Genomic DNA, 21,370 nt, shown 5'->3' on the forward strand with positions numbered 1-21,370 from the left:
GCCGTTATTACAGCGAAGCTGTATATGGCTAGTTTCCGGCGGATCGATGTTCGTAAACCAAAAACTGTGGGCCGATCCGGAAGGTAGTGCAACACCAGCAGACCCGCGGAGGAGGTGGAGCAAGCTTCAAGCACTCCGCCAAATTGAAAAAATAAGTTTAATATCTTGGGTTCAAGTACAGCCTGTATCAGATATTCAGCTGATAAGGACAGATATTACACTTTGACCCGCGTCGGCCGTGTCTACATTCGTAGACTCTCTCTTTGTCGGCGTTCCAAGCGCTTGCATATTTCCTTTCCTTCCGCTCTCCCGTGGTGGCGGCCCCGTCGAAACGTTACGCGGGTCTAGTTTCCTCCGGCTCCTCGGAGCGGCGGTCCCGTCATCCACGCAAATATATATAAAAATCACGGTAAATTAGTCCGTACCAATGTTCAAAATTCTGTGTGACCTTCGTGTCGTACGCTAAACAGCTTCGCTTGGTCATCCACCTTCACAGAGTGGAATGGCTCGTTCTTTTTTCTCCAATTAGAACATTAGCACAATAAATAAACAATTAGTCGACTTATTTAAATAGCATTCGCGTTTATCAAAAAAGTAAAACTTAAAAGTGCAACAAATATGCAGATCCAACGTCCTTCTTGGAATTTTTGTGAAGCGAAGCCTTAGTGAAGCGGTTAATTAAATGCTCTACAGCTAACGGCGATGCTCAAGATTTTGTTTACTTTCATGCTTTGCAACTTGTAATTTCATGCACAGTGTATGTTGAACCACCACAAAGGTCACAGCTTTATTGTCATGCAATTTTTCGATTTATGCGCTGCATCGATCATGAGCTACGTCAAAATGTTTGCTCCAAATCAGGCGCATACACCGTGTGAGACGTATGATGCATGATGATTGTTCAGTGAGGAATGCCGATGACAAGTGCATGCGCAGAAGAGTACGACACGTATCAAGCAACACTTAGGGATTCTGTACCTCTTGTGTCACAGTGGGACATACCCATTCTGGAAAACTGGCCAGGAACGGGCACCCAACCAGTGGCACATAATGAGTGGCTAAATCAAAGAATCAGTTAAACATATTTCACCATTCTAATAACAGATCGGTGTACTTTAGGGACACCTGTGAGCCGACGTGTTCAGGTTTTATAAAGGAAGTTATTTTTTCGTAGAAGAGAAGTGCGCATTCCTGGTCAGCATACAAAGGTTATACAAGCAGTTTCACTGGTACTTTCATAACTTATATATATGTATCCACAAATATATCTGCCGAAATAGCGGCCTAACCAGCAGCCAGGCAGCCACGCCAAGCCCTAGAAACTAGAACAAAAAAGATTCCCTTTGAAATCGATTTTATATTCTAGGGAACCTGGAGATGATTTCAAGTTATCTCAACAACTCAATTGTCAATCAACATTACGCCACAACATATTTCATCTCATTTTAAAGCTGTTCTCAAAGACCATCTGCATAGTGTAAGCGTATTTTCACCCGTAAGATGTCCTTTGTTTAAGTTTGCCAACAGGGTATAGCAACTTAATTTGGCAACTGAAAGGAGTAATTTGAGGTTTAAGCCCGGTGGGTAGAAGTTTTGGACAAAAAGAATTTTTTGTGTTGACAAAGAATTTTATGCGGCTCTGCATGCACATTGTTCAAGGTGTAGTCGTGGCAGTGGGGCCAAGAACAGTGGCTGTTAGCAATTACTGCATTGTCTCTTTTCTTCAGGACCTCTGCGACCAGAAAAGTTGTGATCTAAGCTAACCTATGACCTAAAATGCATAACCTAGTTGAAAACTTAAGTTTCTGCGCTACAGGAGCAGGGCTCCACATGGGCGCGCGATAACGCCAAAGCGTAGTGCTCGACCATGCAGCACTGCTCAAACTTTATGAAAATTATCAAGTAATTCTTACCAGGAAAGCATGCGCTGACGGACTGGCACTGCGTAAATTTCAACGGCAGCCGTTTCATTTGCTCCTTAAGTCTATGAAGTTTATTTTGTATTCTATCATAAATTTCACTGGAGAACATATAACCATCGTAGTGTACCAAACTAAAGAGTCCAGAAAAGATTGGGTGATTCCAACTGCGCGATGTTAAAGTGGAAAAGAAATGTTAAAGGTTTCTGCCACTAAACTGCATGCCACGTGCAACTGTAATGTTGACAATGGCACGTGAAGATAGGCTCATGGTGCGAGTGTTTATTGCACAACCCATGGTAGACGCTTCCGTTAAGACGCGAAACCTCAACGACACCATGAATTATTATTAGGATCTGCCACAACGGTGATGGGAAATGTTAACCAGCTATTCGGCGGCGCACAGTCCCTAGTGTTAAGACAATATCAGAAGCTACTCAAAACGCCAGAGGATGCCGCGAATTTGATTCAATGATGCAAATAATCATACGTCGCTGTTTTAAAATATTCAGATTTCAATATATTTGCATAAAGCAAAGTATTTGGTTTGGTTAAAAGGAACAAGATTTTAGTGCATTTCAAGTTCCATTTAACGCTTACCTTAGAACGCTTAGAAAAGAGCAGATTGGGTGAGGCAACAAACGCGGGTAAATGACATCTTAGTTGAAATCAAGAAAAAGAAATGGGCATAGGCCGGACATGTAATGAGGAGGGAAGATAACCGATGGTCATTAAGGGTTACGGACTGGATTCCAAGGGAAGGGAAGCGTAGCAGGGGGCGGCAGAAAGTTAGGTGGGCGGATGACATTAAGACGTTTGCAGGGACAACATGGCCACAATTAGTACATGACCGGGGTAGTTGGAGAAGTATGGGAGAGGCCTTTGCCCTGCAGTGTGCGTAGCTAGGCTGATGATGATGACTCTAAGTAATTTAACGCATCAGCTCTATGACCGCATAAATGGTATATTCAAAGACCGTTTGGATTGCACAATACCATTGATAATATGTGTTGTAAATTGGAACATTCCTTGAAATATTCTAAAGGTTTGTTTGCTCCTAACTGCTCGCTTAGTGATGCAACCTTCCTTTTACAAACCAATCGTAGTCATCGGACAGCCGTTTATTCAGAAAGCAAGGCGAAGAAACTCGGAAAATGTAGTTTCAGTAAGCGTAGAGGTACAAGCAGATAAAGCTTGTCATAAAGTGCGTTTTGAGTGCAGATTATCATTTTGTTCAACTACTTCAGTGTTCAGCTTACGGAAGCACAAAGTTCTAATCATATAGTTGTCCATCAAACATTGCTTTGTTCGCTTTTCTTGTGAGGAAGATGATAGTTTGTTTCTTGGCAATGCTATGGACATATACTTTATAGACACGTAATCATGAAGCAACAAGCATTTGTCTTCAAAATTTATCCGAAACGGCGCATGGGACATCATCTGTGATAAACAGGCTAAGAAATACTATGGTGTAAGATAGAAAATATAGTATACGCTTCAACTAAGCAAGTTCTATGTTTTTGTGGACCTTGCGCTGCTACACTAAAGAAACATGTTCGCGTAGAACTTTTTTTTTTTTTGCTTCCCATTCAGTACCATTTTTAAGGAATTAATAAGGATTCCGCGTTGATGCCGTGTCATATGTACAAAAATTTTAATGAAAACATTCTGGCGTTATGCGACTGCATGCAGAACGTTCCGGTGAAGCACAGATGAGTTAAAATTAAATTTTGTTATATACTGCAGCTACTGGTTATGGATATCCCAAAAATTTGAAAAAATATATCAAGCAAAAACAACTTTATAAACAAAGCCAACCAAAGCTCACAGATACTGTGTTACAAAGAACAATGTCGAAACATTCAGTGTGAAATTAACAAATCAGCATAAAAATTCAATTCCGTTGGTGTCACTGACTTGAACTAAATTGGTCCATACCATAGATGACAACTCTCTATGGACTTATGGTATGTATACATTTCGAACCAACCAGAAGGGAAACGATATAATCTGCACCCTTGAACTTTCCGCAAAACATTTCACGACACTGAAAATCCGAAGACTCCAAATAACAAGGAAGCTACGGTGACTTTCAATGTACACGCAACAGTACAAATATTTTATTCGATCCTAATAGGTGATCACGTTTGATTTCAGGTCGTATGTATGCTCAATCAATTGTCTATCCAACTTTCTTGGAAGCAAGATCTAATAATGGAACTAAAGTGGTTCAACTCAATGACCAAATTACCCTGAATCTTGTACCAACTGACGTTTTTTCCAATACTTTTGTACTTTCGACCGCAACAAATCTAAATCTTCAACACAAAGAAGTAAGTTCGCGTTAGAGAAAACGTACATAAAAACCTACAGACAAAGAAAACATCTATCGTCTTGATATTATTGTCAGATTGATATAACAAGAATTCGGAAAACAATATATCACGATGGAACTTCCATGGCGGCGATTTCTATGCAAGATGTGGAAGGAACCATTGAAATGGTAATTTTATTACTTGCTTTTCTTCTTTATATCCTGCAAACGGGCATTGTGTAAGAAACATTTCACTTTAGAAAATACACAAGGTATTCCCCGATTAACTTGTGCTATAATGCTCATATCAAGCACCTTTCTTATATCTAAAGCTGTCAGTTAAGTCTGCTACATGTAAATACTAAGTGTTATGTGGGAGCATTAAACATAACTTCAAGAACACATTTTTGACCTTGGCAAAAAAAATGTTCATTACAAGACAAATATGGATCTCGTACGATTCTCACTGACAAAATGATTGCGTATATGCTATTTGACTCTCTAAATCTAAGCACTTGAGGCAACTTTTTCGTTTTTCTTCGACTAGTTTTCTCCATTCTTTCGGTTTAAAGATGAGAAAACGTGTAAAGAAACGACAGGAAACAAAAGAGCGTCGGTCGTTGTTCACTTTTGCTTTTTTTTACATGTTCTTGCGCCTTTTCAAGAAGTATGAACCATCTGGCCTAGTAATATATATTTTCCCGTAGGCAATGCATTACTCTCAATATGAGTTCCAACATGGCGTGCACCCGTCAGTTCCTTGAATAATAATAATGACACAAGTGCCATTTTTGTTGTAAACAGGATGCTATCAGTAATCAGAACGGTGGTGAGCAATTTCTTGGTGTGGACGCTGCCATGCTGCCATAATGATAGCACATTGTAAAGCTATCTATACGATTGTACTGTTTCTCATTCCCAAGGTGGACTATAAAGCCAAATGGGATAAAGATTTAACGAAGCTTTTTTTTTCATTTTCGTCTTTGCACCTGGCAAACCATGTCTGCTGCTTTAAACTATTTCCGAAAGAGCGATGTAACTTCGTGGCCTTTTGTGTAGAATATAAATCAGGGAGCAGCCACGAATAAAGTAACGCTTCTACAGGTAGCGCATCTACAAATAAAATCTTTGTGTTGACTTTTTGCAGACAGGAATGATAGGCGACAGACTACGCATAGAACCGCTGCCATTTTCGAAACGGACATTAAATGGTGTACTGCCTCATCGTTTATTTCACGCGAGGAATATCGTGGCCCGAGATGACGTTGAAGGTCGGTGTGCGATATTAATGCTAACAGACAACGAACGCACTTCCTAACAGATTCTATATGCGCGTGCCATTTCAGTGTCCGAAACAGTAAATATCACAAGTAAGTACACGTCTCGTTCACCACACAGTTGTGCTGTTACAAAAGTGAAATGTGATCAGAAGCTTTGGCTCAAATTTCATCCAAATTCTGCACCATGTGTGGTTGCGATGCAGTGATGTTTTTAAAACATTGCCAATGAGGAATCAAACCCGCTGCTGTTTGGTTCGGTCCTCTAACAGCCGCGATTCGGATCGGCCAGGTCTTCAAATCGAAACACTCCTGCTCGAAATAGCTTAAGCTCTTTTCAAACAATGTGCATTGAAAATGAAAATGAATGACAGGCATAATTCAAGCGTGCCGGTATACTTTCCGCGCAGAACCGTGAAACGGCTGGCACAGTCAGAAAACTATCGTATAAGTGTGCTTAGCGTTTCTAGAACTATCTGAAAATTATTCGGCTAGGCGTCATCATTTGCCGAGTCATCCTTGTGTTCGGTTCCAAAAATCTCTTTATATTCCTGCTGTGTGTCGCTGCTTTTATGGCCGTAAGTAATAAGTCTGTTCAGTAACTGCTGCAGCCAGCCTCTACAGCTTTAGAATATTTCGACTATATTCGTGTTTGTCAAATCATTCCACTTCCCGAATAAATTAAGGTGGTACTTTCCTTTTCGTACATTACATTATATACCATAGTGCAGAGAGAATTGTCCCCAAAAACAAAGAAACCTTTATTTTGCTCCAAAGGAACGTGTCACATATAAGCTATACCGAAGGGAGTAAAGATGTGCTTTTCCGCACTGCTGGCTTTAGATCACAATGAGCATGTATAATGATTTATGCACAAATAAGTGTTTTAAAAATCTATTGCATGCCTGTTTTTCTTAGAAAAATTTAGCCTCTTCTTATACTCCATCAGCAATTGGAAAAGGAAGCAAATAAAACACATCATTTCAATTCTTTTTCTGCAGGAAGCACGAAGGGGAAACGCTTTCAACGATATTCCAACTACGCCGTTGTGGAAATTTACATCATAATCGACGTATTATTCTCAACACGCTTTCCCAAAGATGCCGACGCAATCAACTACTTGGCCGTGACTGTAGCTTCAGTACGCTCTTTTTTGTAGTCAAGTCATGTTTCGGAACATTGTAATCTACCCCAACTGTGTATTCCGCGTATTATTTTCCATAGTATGTCCCAAAAATGCGGCTGACACAAACATAAAGCACAATATCGTTGAATAGAATAGTGAAAAAAATGGTTGTTACGTCAGTTCTATATTTTATTGCTGCGGGAGGCACCATTTCATGTTGACGAAAAACGTGTTTCAAATTACTTCGCTCCAAGCCTTTGCGAAGACGTAAAACTACATTTAGCTGTAATTATCCACTCGTATCCACACTGCCAAGGCGATAAAGGGAAGCCAAATAATTTCACAGTGGTAAAGCATTCTTCAAATAATTACCAGAGGAGAAAATGACGGCAAACCTTCCTTTTTGTATTGTTGGACCAAAGGCACAGCACCGGTACATCAGTGTGACGCAGTAAATTTCAAAGCATTGTTTTATTTTGGGTTATTTTTCAGCACAAGAAGATCGCAAAACTTGCCTGACACAGTAGTTCAGTTGTTTTGAATAAGAATGATATGTAATATCCTATTGATCGATTAACAATTAGCCAGAACAGAGAATGTACTGCAGAATACCATGACGTCACGGGGAGCTGGCCAGCTAACTTCAATTTGGCATCGCAACTTGTCTGTTTCTTTTTTTTTTCCTTTCCTGAACTTTTCCCTAGCCAAGTCTGCAGTCATGGTAAGAGTGCCCTCTTTGAAATTTACCGAATGGTAGTTTGCTAATGGCACATTCTTTATTATTCTCCTTCAGTGTAATTTAACCTGTCGTCAAAGCAATCCTCTGAAAATTTTGTTTTCACGCAGGTCAACCTTAGATACAGATCAGTGAGCAAAATCCAAATCAAATTTAAACTCGTCGGAATGCTCCGTCTCTCTCGCGAGGTGAGCAGGTTACAGCATCCACCTGAGTGCTGCAAGTCGAAAGGGCTATCATGATTTGTTCCAGCTTGAAGACGATTTTGTAATGATGAACGGAGAGTACATGGACGGTCAGGCCACCCTACTGAGACTGGTGATGTTCTGTTACAAAATGGGGCTGCATAACGCCGATATCAGATATTTCATCACAGGGTGGGTTGTAGCCTCGTGTTCTACGCGAGGCTTTTATTTTCGTCTTGAAATGGTCTCGAAATACACATGACAACCCATGAGAAGTGGTATTTCGTCTTTCTTAACACTTCTTGTGGCACAAAAGCAATATGTATCTTTTTCTCGCTTTTTTTTTTTTTGCTAAAGCCGCGACATCACTGGAATGTACAAGGGAAGGATGAGCCCTATCATGGGAGGTAAGTTGAGTGGCCAGCAATGATCGTTCTCGTGATAAAAAAAAATCGACAATTACAATACTACCTAATGCGAAATTTCAGCGCAGCTCTATACGTGTTTTCATTTCACGATATGCTGAGGCGTCGCACCGATCACTGCACCGATTGGCAGAACCGCGACGCTATATATTGAACGGCCACACAGTTACCACTTCCGCGGCAACTGAAGCTTGTGCAACCGTAATCTTTACCGGGAGACGCTTGCAGCGAACACTATGCGCGAAGGTGGGCTTCCATTTTTTTTTCCCGGACAGCTGGCGCTGCCGCGGATGGATGGATGGATGGATGGATGGATGTTATGAGCGTCCCCTTTGGAACAGGGCGGTGGCTTGCGCCACCAAGCTCTTGTTACTATGCTGCCTAATATCCTACCTAGGTTAACCAATGAAAAAAAAAAACACTATGAACTACCACGTCCAAATTTTCTGATACCCTATTGCGAACTGTGCTTTTGTACGTCTCCGTCTTTTGTCGTTTCCCTACTTTTCTTCCACTAATCCTCCAATCGCCTCTTACTGATGTCTATTGCGGACCTGTTTGCTTTACCACTGCTCCCGCTGAACCCAAGGGCTTCAAGGAGGCCAGTGGTGCCTAAATCGACCGCTGGATGCACGGATGCGCGGACGTGAGCGCCATCTGGTGGTGCTTCAAGGTGGCTTCTTCCGCTTTGCTCCAAGCGCTCTCTTCGCTGCCCCCGTCTTCTGCTTTTCTCCTCGCCCTTTCGCCATACTCTTCTCCGCTTTCCGCCTCGTGTTTTCACTATAGCCTCCTCCGCTTTCCTCCTCGCGCTCTTTTTCGCCGTCTTTCATTTCCCGCTGCGCTCTGCGTTTGCTCGGTTACGCCAAGGAAGGACAAGGCACGCCGACGCTCAACACAGGAACGGGCGCGTAAGAGCTGCGCTCTAAAATATGTTTCATGATTCTGTAAAGCTTTGTTAGCTGATATCTTAATGCGGTAAAAACAAACTTCGGTAACATCCAGGTTTTGCCTACGTTGGAGGACTCTGTTCCCTGGACGGTGTCGCTCTTGGGGAAGACAAACCAGGCCTATACGCAGGCGTGGATATTATGGCTCACGAGCTGGCACACTCGTAAGTTCGTCTTCTGTATCGAAGTGATACAACAAAAGTAAAAAAGTTAGTGTGATGTCACCAGTTCTCAACTGCAGGGGGCAGATATCTTTTATTTGTTTGAAGCGGCCATTTATGTTTTTCTGTCTGCGTTTCGCAAGACCTACTGATGGAAAACTACATGCGCAAAAATACACACTAGAGATACATGCCGCTTCAAGAAGAAAAAAAAACATTTGTTCTCCAAAGGGAACCGCGTACAATAACATAGTATAATGAAAGCAGACATTGCGACCACAATGCACGCGCAATCACCGAGCGACATTAAAAAAGATAAAATGAAATAGAGAAAGAAAGGCATGTATTCTAAGGCATAACTACATGTCATATTCAATTATAAACACCTTTTGAGCGGCCTGAACCCATATACCGGCGCGCGAAGTAGTACGAATTTAATGACCCTTCCGAGATGTATCACATGCAGTTTACAGAGACCTTGATGTGGCCCAATCTACATCGATCGCAGCACTGCCACAGTATTTTTCGTAGTCGCGCGCCTCACTGCAAAGCTTGCGCCACCCGTCTTTCGTCCCACTCAACCGAACGCTACCCCATCACCCCTGAGCGGAAGGAAACTAGGCGCGCACGGCCTTTGTGTTCATTTCTAGGGATTAAAACTTGTTTCATTCGATTACTGAGCCTATATAAAAAACTGTTGTGCACAATTGTGCTCAAAAAGCATCGAACTATGTCCCAGTGCGAACGAAGTCACTGCAAGAAGTCTCTGTAGCCTCCACAGCGTTCACTGCTATGTATGTAATGGAGTATAGTTGGTGCAAGCCTGAGGCTCGCTGAAGTATATAGCATGGCGGCTCCGCGTGAAATATGTTTCTATAGGCTCGTGGTTTATTTACTGAATGGCTTGTGCTGGTTGTAATGGCCCTGAAGTTGCTTGTTCAAACATTACCCTTGTGGCACCATGCAAATGACATTAAATCTTAAGACATTAGGAAGTTCATGCCATTTTCTGTGCCTGTGTGGCATGGGTAGCTATGACAGCTTTGTCCCAGATATCCTGTGAGCTACTGCTATGTACCTCTAAGCTTCCAAGTACCCTCAGCTATTTCTGCTGTAGTTAGTGGAGGGTGGCTGTACGGCATTTGCCGAAGGATAGCTTCCCTTTAGTACAGTTCATGGCTTTAAGAAAAAGGTAGTTCGTAGTGCTTGAACAGAAAAATCCAGCTTTAGAGTAACTGCACATATTATTAGGTAAGTATACTTCATGTGGCAAGATATATTCAAGCATTCTAATTCAAGTTCCTGCCCTTGAAAAAGCAAAGTGCTGTAATGCAAAATATGTTTCCTCTTTTTTATCGAACACTAGACATGGTTAACACCTATATCTGTAAACCAGTCGGTGTAATTTTACAGTGCCTAAAGTGACAGCAGTGAAGGGAATGTACGTCCATATGAGCACAGACCAAAAGCTCGGAGTTATTTGCCATTGCCTATTGTCAATATTTATTTATTTATTTATTTTTACATACCACAGCCCTTTGGCAGGGCTACCGCCAAAGGATTGGTACATGGTACAAATAAACACTTTCAAAGCAAGAAAACTTGCAATATAAAGAAATGCACCTTGAGGTACAAATAAATTAATATAAGTTAACAAAGATGAGTAAACAAATGAACAGTGCCATAAAAAACAAATGTGCTAGAAAATAATGTGGTTCAAGGTACACTAAAGAAAGATCAGGCCAGGGCATTCAACATATGCTTTACCTAGCTGTTTGCTTCAGATTGGGTTGTGTTCACGATGGTGAAGGCCCAAGAAGAGAAATACCTCGACACGAGGGTTCCATAAAGCCAGAGTGTGCTGCCTACCTAGGCTACCTAATGAGCTACAACAGAAACAATGATAAAAAGCATTACCAGTTTTCCCCCTGCTGTCAAGCACAGATCAAGCTTTTTTTGGGGTAAGTGTTAGTTCGTTTCGTTTTCCTTCACTTCCTTTTGATTTGCTGAATGAAGTGGACACTCTTGCTTGTGAGACACACAGACAATCTTAATTATGTCATCTTGTTTCAAGGAGGTATGAAATTGTGGCCCTCATGCAAAGCACACCTGTTGTCAGGTGCCCTAGGAAAGAAAGCGTGTCTGCATCTTGTACTTACATTACTATAAAGTTTCCTTGCCGTGACAGCTCTCTGGTAAATGCATTCTTCAGCTTAGTACAATTAAGGTCTAGGGTTTGATTTCCCGGCGTGACTTCCCCATTCCGGTGGAACTGAATAAAATAGGCACACTCTCGAATAAGTAGAATAAATCATCAAACGTTAAATATTCCCACGTGGTCCTGGATGAACTGGCATTGTTTTCACTGCAATATACTTCACACCACAACTCACACAATGAAGATATTTTCTGTTTATCTCACCGAAAAGACCAGCAAGTTTGTTGTTATATCCTTTCTTAATTTTTATTTCAAATGCAACATTTTCATTCAGATCAGTGCACTTGTTGCCTAATAAGAGCATTTCTGCGTACTGGTGACTTCATTGCAGGTTAGTGTCAGACGAATGCATTCAGGAGACGTTCCAAGTAACCCAAATCATACCAAGGAGAGGATTTCTACCGGGACACTGGCTTAGCCCACACAGATACTGCATTATGAAACAACCCAAGTTAAGAATAGCTCCAGCGACAGCGGTGAGCAATCACTGCTTCTACTACATTTTCTGTGCCAAACAACAGCCTATACCTCAATAATAAAGCTCGCAATGTACTCATTAGTCAATTTCTTCCTGCAGCTGATGGCCAACAAGAACTGCAAGCTGCCATGCCAATACCTTGCTGGTAGTTACACGATAACAGTCGAGTACGACGCTTTGGACGGAATGCGTTGTGAACAGGGCATGGTAATACATTTTGTCTGTACTTCTTTTATTGTTCTGCAAGCGTTTGTTGTGATGTTTAGTTTGCTAACTGCGGACAAATTGGTAGGCAGGCTACATTACTGCTGGCTACACTAAGATACACTTAAGTTCCCCATATACCACATGCACACATACTGACAACACACAAACATACAAAGTTACAAAAACAGACATAAATGTAAACAAGACAAAGAGAAGTAATCTCAAGAAGCAGCCCATATGCACCCGGCATTAAGTAAAAAAAATCTTGTCCACTGTGCAATAAAGAACACTACTATAAAACATAAATGCCGTGGTTCAAATAGTCCTGAAATCTCAAGTCTTCGGAAAGCATGCCATATCAAAAATTCTAATAGACATTCGCATTAGTCCAACATGTTGTTGTACGAGTCTCATCAGTTCTGTATTGTTCCTGCAGAAATTTCTACTAATGTATTAGGTTTTGCAATAGTCTTGGTGTGGTGCATGTTAGAATAAATACTTGCCAGTTGGACATTGTCTTAATATAGACCACTGTGGCAAGTGGCGACTGCAAAATTTATACATATAGCCGTACAGGAAAACATTGTCTGACAGTAGAGGAAAAGAATTAGAAGGCTTATCAGCAAGTATGCAACCAGTATTGGCCTCGAGCTCCACCACTGGAAAAGCTGGCGCCACCGTCGGCGTGACGTGCTAGGAGGGATCACGTGGACATAGCGGCCGCGTCGGCTGCTTCGGGCGCGCCGAAGCTAGCTGAAAACGTCTTTAAATTCCCTCGTACGCTGCGGTCCTCATTTAGTGGCGAAATTTTCCCGCTTCGAGTGTCTCCTTTACAACGCTTGAAAGCACTACAACAGCTAGTGGCCGCCTTTGAAGGCGCGCAACATGGTAGGCTACTGCTCGGTGCCGCAGGGCCGGACGCACGTAACGGAGGCCGGTGTCAGCCTTATTCACGCGTAGCCGTAGGACAAGAAGCTGCGTGAAGCTTGGCTCGTGAAACATAAAACCGGCAAACAGTCATCGGCTGCAACTCGGGTATGCAGCAAGCACAGACGCGAGGAAGATTTCTGCTACGGCGCCCCGTCTGCGATGTTCTGAGAACGCGCACTGAGACGCTCGCCCGAGTCCGCTGCCCGACTAATGTCGTGACGGTTTGGTCTATGAACTTGTCGATGCTATAGATACTGGCAAGTTCAGTGGAGTGGAAAGGCAGCGGAAGAAGCACATTTAAATAAAGCTTGGCATATGGTCATGTTTGTGTTATGAATTAATGCACTGGATTACAAAAAAGGAGTAGCGGGGAATTGCACGCTAACACCAATAAACATACAGTGCGACGCAACTCGAGAAATAGTATTGAAAAGTCAAAGAATTTAGAACAAAAAAAAAAGATTGAATCGTCGCGACGGCACATCACAGTCCCCGTAGGCGTCGAAGTCTCTCCAATAAAATTATTTTTGAACAGCTGTGATTGCGCCCACGCAACAATTGTTGCTTGCATACTGTCAAATGCTCATATTCTGCGGCCTAAAGCTCATGGCACGGTGCGAAAACGCGCGCGGAGAAAGCGAAACAATGCAGACGCGCAGTCGGTCGCTGCGAATCTGCGCGATCGCTGCCTTGAGGCTTCGTTCTATTACACTCCATTTAGTTATACAAACACTATAAGAACATATTTCACATGGTTTGCTCTCAGCGTTTACCTACCTTTCACGCAAGAAGCCGGCTCGGGAGACTCCATCGCGGCGGTGACCGCGCGCAGTGGCGTTCACTGTACGTATTCGGTAAAAGAGATAGCGTCTGTAAACAATTGTGTGCTTTCAGTTTGCCCAAGATTATTATTTAGACAGTAAGAAACTTCTCTCGTTTCGAAAGTACTTACAGAAATGTCTGGGAGAGCTCACGCGTGGCGTTTTCAGTGAGCGCTGACAGCAAAACCTATGAGGAGCGCGCCACGTGATCCCTCATACTACGCCAGCGAGGCGCTTCCGATAGATGGCGACTCCGTAACTCCTCGCCGCCAATAGTAAGCAAATGGCAACAAAGAACGCCAAATGCAAAGTCAGAGAGGCCAAGATAATCCCATAGGTGGCAGCAATAGAAAAGAAGCCTGCTATGAGTAACTACCTAAAAGAAAAGAACGAAATCAGGTAAGAAACAGTATACGATAACTCAAACGGAAGCTTCTTACTTTTTGAAATGAGATCAGGGTGCCTTAGAACATGCAGTTATAAAGCGAGGTGCACCAAGGAAGAAGCATGTGCTTGCTGTGGTAGAGCTAGGGAAACGATGGAGCATGTTTTATTAGAATGTGAACATGTCTGCCCAGCTGTCGGTTTAGGCTCCTTTGGCCTCCTTGCAGCCCTTGAGTCCAGGGACAGCAGGGGGTAAGTAAACATGTCTGCAATAGCGATTACTAAGAGGCGATTGGAGGTTTGGTAGCAGAGTAGGGAGACCATAAATAATAGACGTGTACAAAAACAAAGTTCGCCGTGGTTCAGAAAGTTTGATGATGGGAATTCTTTGTGCATGTGTGTTGTCTGTTTTCTTGGTTTTATTTTTGTTTTTCAAAAAGAAAAGTGTTACATTAGGGCTCAAAGGCAATGAAAGGTCAGTGGGACACCTCGCATTGAGCCCTCACAAGAAGACTGCAAATGAAGTTGTGCAGGGTGATATGGTCTATGTGTCATCGCGTTCAGACCATAACTACTAAGTTGGTGCGCTATCTTGTTAGACTAACACCTGCAATGAATATTTCATTACGAAGACGCAAAGAACGGAACCACCTTTCCGCTTCCATTGCCACCATCACTGACATCAACAGCTTCAAGACTGCCATTCATGAAGCCTTTTGCTAACAAGTTTTCTTTCCTTGCTATAACTGTTTTTTTTTTGTTTACTGTGCAAACATTTCTTACTTACCACTCCTTCCTGTAATGTCCTCAGGCCTTGGAACTATGCTAATAAAATAAATAAATACGGCCTGGACAAGTTATGAAGAAAGAATGAATACAAAAGAATGTAAATGGGTTTCGAGAGCATTCAGGTATTTGTACAGGAAAAACATTGACTCACAGTGGAGGAAAAGAACAAAAAGTTTACCAGCAAGCATGCGACCTGTATAGTAGGCAACATAGCAATGAAGAACGTCAAACACAAAGTCAGAGAAGCCGAGACGATTTCATTGGTGGTGGCAATGGAAAAGAAACCTGGACCGCGATTTTGTAGCGATGTCTTTTTGCGATGATAATGCCTTTCGGCACTTTTTGCATTTGTGAGTGGCCACGTTCAATACTTTGCCCGGGCCGGGGTGTCTCTTAGCCACTCACGAATGCAAAACACGCCGAAAGGCATTAGCATCAGAAAAGCCATCACTACAAAATCGCGGCCCTGCTATGAGTAACTATCCAAGAGGGAAAAAATTCACCGATGATTACTATACCCCTAATGTGGAGATGATTATTATACCACCTAACGTGGAATTTGAGCAGAGCTCTATGTGTTTTGATTGCACAATACATTGACTGGCACAGACAATCTGTCTTGTGCAGCACATTACAAATGGAGAAAAGTGTGGCATGTCTGCCTCACTAATCAGGAGATCGCGAGAGGCAGCGCATGGGTGATGCATGAGCGTGATTCACAGCAGCCGCCGCAGACAGATTTCCACTCGTGCAGCGCTTTGTTTCTATATATGATATCAGTGGCGTCATCTGGGAACAAACGGCACATGTTACTCTGGCACCATCTCGTAGCCATCGTTGCCGCAGAGCCCGTTTTTCTAGGCACTATGCTTTTCTTCTCACGCTTTTATCATACCCTTCTCTTCCGCTTTCCTTCTCACGCTCTTCGCATGCTCACTCTTTCATCCTTCGCCGTGCTCGTTCGCTCGTTTACAAAGGATGTCGACGCTGACCCTCACCGTAGGAATGGGCATCTAACTGCTGCAGTCTACAACAAAATCAGGAAAGAAACAATTTATGATAACTCAAATGGAAACTACTTACTTTTCAAAGCAAGATCAGGATGTCTTAGAGTGCATAGTTATGAAGCGAGGTACACCAACGAAGAAAAAGCATATTCTTTCTGCGGTAAAACTAGGGAAACAATGGAACATGTTTTAGTACTATGTGAATATATCTATCCAGATGTTGGTTTATGCTCCTCTGGCCTCCTAGAAGCCTTTGGGTTCAGGGATAGCAGGCGGAAAGTAAACATATCTGCAACTGAGATTAGTAAGAGGCAATTGGAGCCTTGGTGGCAGAAAATTAGGGGTACCTGGAACAGCGGCAGCGGCTGTGGTCTTGTGCTGCTAAGCACAAGGTCGCAGGATAAGATCTTGGCTGTGACAGCCGCATTTCGATGGGGGCGAAATACAAAAACACCTGTGCCCCATGCACAATCAAGTCCCTTCTTTCTTAAACGGTACGCCTCGCATATCTCCCTCTTTTTCTTCTTCCTATCACGTACGTGGCTCCTATCCACTATGGGGGATTAATCAAGAAATGGATGGATTATTCTAATATATAATAAATAAACTTCCGAATAACTGCGGACTTAGCAGTGTATAACATAGAATTATCTGTTAAAATAAAATCAGTAAAGTAAGATCAAATGAACAATAGTAACTTAAAGGTACACAAGAAGGAAAATACAGAATTTAGCAGGGCACTCACTCAGCTATCATGACACATGCAAAACTTTTACTTCTTTAGGAAGAGCTTACATGTGTATGCCGAGCCATGGATAGGAAGGTGCCATTTGTGTCATTCTCAATTGACAATTCATGCTCACGCAAGCATAAATTCACACACCTTCCAGTTTGGACTATGTAACTTTGCCACATGAAAGAGCTTTCCGATAGACTACCACAACACTGCAATCTATGCATACATAGGAATTGGTGCACTTTTTTTCGCACCCTTGCAACCTATTTCTACTTCCTATACATGAACATACTCCTTCCCACCCACTCGAATAGTGGGTGGGAACGAATAGTGCGTGTTGCCTGAACAGAAATTAAGTTATTTTTGGTGCTATAGGTCTTGCCGCACACATGCAGTTGTGTATTTATGGGTTGTACTTGTATGTGGACTTGGTGGAATAAAAGTTAGTTACAAGGCTGCACCTGTCCTTGTGTCATGCTCTCTGTAGTCCTTAGTTTGCGCAGTTTATTTTATGTTAAGTCAGGACTCTTGGGAATTAGGACCTACATGGTTGGATGACCCTTAGAGGTATTGCTCTGTTCGTGGAAGCATTTAGTGATGACTTTATCACCATCGGCGCTTGCCACCCGCTCTCCGCTCTGCACTATCTCATGCTATCTGCCCACTCGGTGGCTAGAACTTACCACCCGACTGTCCTGTGGTGAGAGCCTATTTCCCATAAGCCTTGTTTATATTTTTCATCACTATTTCAAGATTGTCAAATGCCACTCAGTTTCAGTCTTTTTCCTTCTTCCACAGAAAAAAAATTCACCTACGATTACGTTACTCCCTAATGTGAAATTTGAGCGCAGCTCTATATGTGTTTTCATTTCGTGATATACAATATAACCTCGTTAGTTTTAAAAGTAGTAAAGTCAAATCACCGACTCAGCTGCCATTGAACATAATCCACATAAACCATACCAGCTTATTGTATACATATCGGTTTCCACTTTTCGTCGCGCAGTCACGGCAGTGCGTCATTGCCATCGGGCCACCTATCAGAACAAGCCTCAGAGATCTGAACAACGGCCTCCAAGTGCCCTGTGCATTTGCGCGTGAAGCCACATCCACATCATTTCGGCGTCGTGCAAACAAGGACTTGTGTCATGCCGAAGCTCGGATAAAAAACATCGGGTGCTTATCATAGAAGAAAAATTGGGCATCGTTGGTGCTATCAAACGTGGCACGAAGAAGTCGGTGATTACAAGCGACAAGGATTTACCGTTAACTATGGTGTGTAGCATTTGGAATGCGAAGGTTCTCGGCAGAGCTGCTGTGACCGCAAGACGATGTCAGCTACGAGGTTCAACTTTTCGTAATCGTTGCGTCTGTTGCTGAAGTGTCGTCTAACGACAGTGATGAGGACGACACAGAAAGCGACAGCACATGCACTTTGGGCTCGACAGTGGCAAAAACTTACATCAGCCTCATTAATGCAGTTGTCGCGACGAGAACAGCAACGCGCAACGAAAAAGGCGCCCCGCGACTTCTGCTGCCCTACCGTGGCCGTACACGGAGAATATACAATGCAAACGAGGAATCTGCCATGCGTGTGTTTGCAGAGAAGAGGCGGCTGGCTGAAAAGCTGACTTGCAGATTCAGTAAGCTTGAGGCCACCGACATAGCTGCTAGGCCGCCAAAGCATCAAACGAAAATGACAGGCTTTTGTTGCATGAAGTGAATAAATACTGCATGTTTTGCCCTTTCATCGCTCTATCGGAATTCCGTATTCTACAGGTAAGTGGGCAATCTCATGCTATTTCGGTTAGGCAGTACTACCATTTAGTACATACTTTTTCCAAGCTCCGACCAAATACCGTTTAACGAGGTTTCACTGTATTGGCTAGTACAGACAATCTGACCAGGACTGAGCCCGGTTGGTAGCCAACTGGGCTCAGTCCTAGTTGACTTCCCTGCCTTTCATTTATCATTTGCTCTCTCTCTTGCTGTCTTGTGCGGCACATTGCAACCGGAGTGAATTGTAGCGCGACTATCCCACTAATCGTGACGTGCGGGCGCAATTCACAGCAGCCGCCGCAGATAGACCTCCACTCATGCAACACTTTATTTTCATACAGACAATGCGCGCTACTCTGGCGTCATCTTGTAGCCATCATCACCGTAAATCATCATCCCCATCATCACCAGCCATCATCACCGCAAAGTTCGTCGTGCGTGGCACTACGCTTTTTTTCTCACACTTTTGCCATACCCTCCTCAGCTTTCCTCCTTGCGCAAGCTTCGCTATCACCATCTTTCATCCATGCTCCACACTTGCTCTTTCATCCTTTTTGTTGTGCTCTTTTGCTTGTTGGCTTGGATACGAAGATGCCATGGGCACAGCCACCGCTTGCCGCAGGAATGGGCGCCTAAGAGTTGCGCCCTAAAAAGTGGAGAAGAGGTTCAAACAACCCCAGATATGCTGCGAAAAGTGTGCCAGGAGTCACGTGTCGTTTAGGCCTACCGTATTTACTTGAATGTAATGCAACTGTGATTGTAACACGAGGGTCGACTTTTCAATGCGCGAAATAAAAAATGCCTGTGGCTTAGGTAAGGTTAAGCCCAGGATGCGAAGCATACTAGCCTTTATTTTAGTTGTTGAACCACTGTTTAGCCTGGTGAACTGCTGTTGCTTGGCTATATTTGGTTCGGCTAGACGAAGAAACAACTCATGCATTACTTCTTCGCCTTCAAGAGTGGAACGCGACAGCGTTCCCGTCGACCCGCCAAGGGGTGTAAGACAATGGGCTACAGGGCAGCGACTACGCGCCCCGCATTGGACGCGGTGAGCGTCGAGCAAAGCAGCGTTCGGCGCGGCAACGAAATGTGCGCCTGAGCAAGAGACGCACGCCTTAGAAACAGCGCGTTTCTAAGGCAACACCGCATTCACTAGAGGCGCTTTTGTACCGCTTTGAAGCGTTGTACTCGTGGCTCAGTGGTAGCGTCTCCGTCCCACACTCCGGAGACCCTGGTTCGATTCCCACCCAGCCCGTCTTGCAAGAGTTGAGCCAAAGCCACTTCTCCTCTGTCGTGACGTCACGGTGTCACGTGATTTCATGGTCACCGCCGCGCCTGAGGAGCTGGGTTGAGCCCTCGTAATATGCTTCGCATAAAAAGAATAAAACAGCACGTGCAATGGGACACGAATGGAAAGAGAAATGATACCTTTATTCAAGAAATCAATTCAGAAACGTGTCCACTTATCATCGTCGACTGAGGAGATGGATCTTTCCTCGGGCGGTATTCTCGGACTATCACTTAGGGAGATAGTTTCACTTTTGCAAAATTTTTCGTGACTCGGCACCAAAAGGGCCCCTGACAACTGTTTCTGGTGCTGTGCCAAGCTCGTTATCAATGCCAAGAACACTGTCAGCCGTATACTTCGAGGGGTTCAATGCCGAAACGAGGCAAGTCTCACGAAAGTGAAACTATTTCCGAAAGTCATCCCTCGAGAATCAAGTCATCCATGCCATCAAGTTCGTTTGAGATTAAGTATTTCTTAAAAGACCGCACAACCCGCTACGAGGCCCTTCTGACCGGCCCCACATTTACAACAAAAGGCCTCCCACTGGTGCCACCATGCGAGAATCGTACACACACTGACGTCGACCCGGTCAGACAGCCGAGCCACGGCAGGGTTTTCCAGCTCCTTGGCGATCAAAATAAAACTGCTCATCCCTTGAAGCAGCCATCATACCAAACGCTCTGTATCGCCATAACATTGTGAATGAACGTAGTCAAAGCGCGAAAGGATGCGTGGTAATGCAGCACCATAACCGTAACACCAATCACAAGCGCAGCAAAAATGGCATCGATTATTCCAACAATGTTTTGACTTCCATCAACATGTCTATGGATAAAATCAAGACGTAAAGATGCAGGTTGGCAGTGTAACGTTAAAAACCAGAGAATTTATAATATTTGTTTTAAAATCGTAAATTCTGGCGTTATTCAAATGTAATGCGAGGGTTGAGTTCAAGCAACCGAAATCATTAAAAAAAACGGCATTGAAATTGAGTAAATACGGTAATTGTTTTCATACAATGGACGAATAGCAAAGACCACGAAAGGCGCTGGTTCATCCCTGTGTAATACAACATAAGCGGGAGGCACACACTCTCGCTTTGAGTGAGAGCAAGTGATTTGGAAGCAACGGTTCAAAGACATTTAGCAGATAGTGATGTCAAGGCTCTGCTAGTTGTTTTATTGCAATAGAAATTACATGGACGCTCCAGACGCATTTCCACAGGCGTCGTCGCCTTGATGTTATCTATACAGTCCAAGTGTGATAACAGCGTGGCCACGCACTGTATGCTGTAGGTGCAAGTGAAAGCATGCAAGGGTGAGCTGAGGATGGTGACTCAATCTCGCAAGGCACCGGGGGGAGGGGGGGGGGTTAATCTGGTGGCAGCTGAGTGTAGGCGCCAGCTGAAAAGCGATCTGCGATGAGTACAGAGTCTAGGTGCACTGAAGGATTGATAGCTTCGAGTACACTGTGTTCCCGTCATTTACTTCGTGTTGAAGCAAACAACAGCATAAAGGGCAAGTCACTCACTGCTGCTGCCGCCCTTATGATGCCAGTGTTTTGACAGCAAACAACCGTGCTCAGTGAGTGAAATGTGCTTGTTTGCCTGTGCATGCATGACACTGTGCTTGTTAATTTAGTCA

General features: G+C 43.5%; 1 protein-coding gene and 1 pseudogene across 4 annotated transcripts in view; one reads left to right on the forward strand and one right to left on the reverse strand.

Moving 5' to 3' along the window:
* LOC139050907 (venom metalloproteinase antarease-like TfasMP_A) overlaps positions 1–21,370 on the forward strand; it is a 29,780-nt gene that overhangs the window by 293 nt on the left and 8,117 nt on the right. Inside the window, exons 2-13 of one of the 4 annotated variants that reach the window (XM_070527745.1) lie at positions 4,077–4,252; positions 4,330–4,422; positions 5,381–5,504; positions 5,580–5,603; positions 6,512–6,651; positions 7,483–7,560; positions 7,625–7,749; positions 7,915–7,964; positions 8,985–9,093; positions 10,875–11,051; positions 11,640–11,784; positions 11,886–12,417. In XM_070527745.1, the coding sequence (XP_070383846.1) occupies positions 4,077–4,252; positions 4,330–4,422; positions 5,381–5,504; positions 5,580–5,603; positions 6,512–6,651; positions 7,483–7,560; positions 7,625–7,749; positions 7,915–7,964; positions 8,985–9,093; positions 10,875–11,051; positions 11,640–11,784; positions 11,886–12,107 (1,463 nt within the window). In that variant the 3' untranslated portion in view covers positions 12,108–12,417. Of the gene's footprint in view, positions 1–4,076; positions 4,253–4,329; positions 4,423–5,380; positions 5,505–5,579; positions 5,604–6,511; positions 6,652–7,482; positions 7,561–7,624; positions 7,750–7,914; positions 7,965–8,984; positions 9,094–10,874; positions 11,052–11,639; positions 11,785–11,885; positions 12,420–21,370 lie in introns of those variants that run through there. The other 3 variants (XM_070527746.1, XM_070527747.1, XM_070527748.1) reach the window with 3 other exon arrangements.
* Positions 62–242, reverse strand: LOC139051159 (U2 spliceosomal RNA; annotated as a pseudogene).

This window comes from Dermacentor albipictus, chromosome 10 (genome assembly GCF_038994185.2).
Source record: "Dermacentor albipictus isolate Rhodes 1998 colony chromosome 10, USDA_Dalb.pri_finalv2, whole genome shotgun sequence".
Taxonomy (NCBI): domain Eukaryota; kingdom Metazoa; phylum Arthropoda; class Arachnida; order Ixodida; family Ixodidae; genus Dermacentor; species Dermacentor albipictus.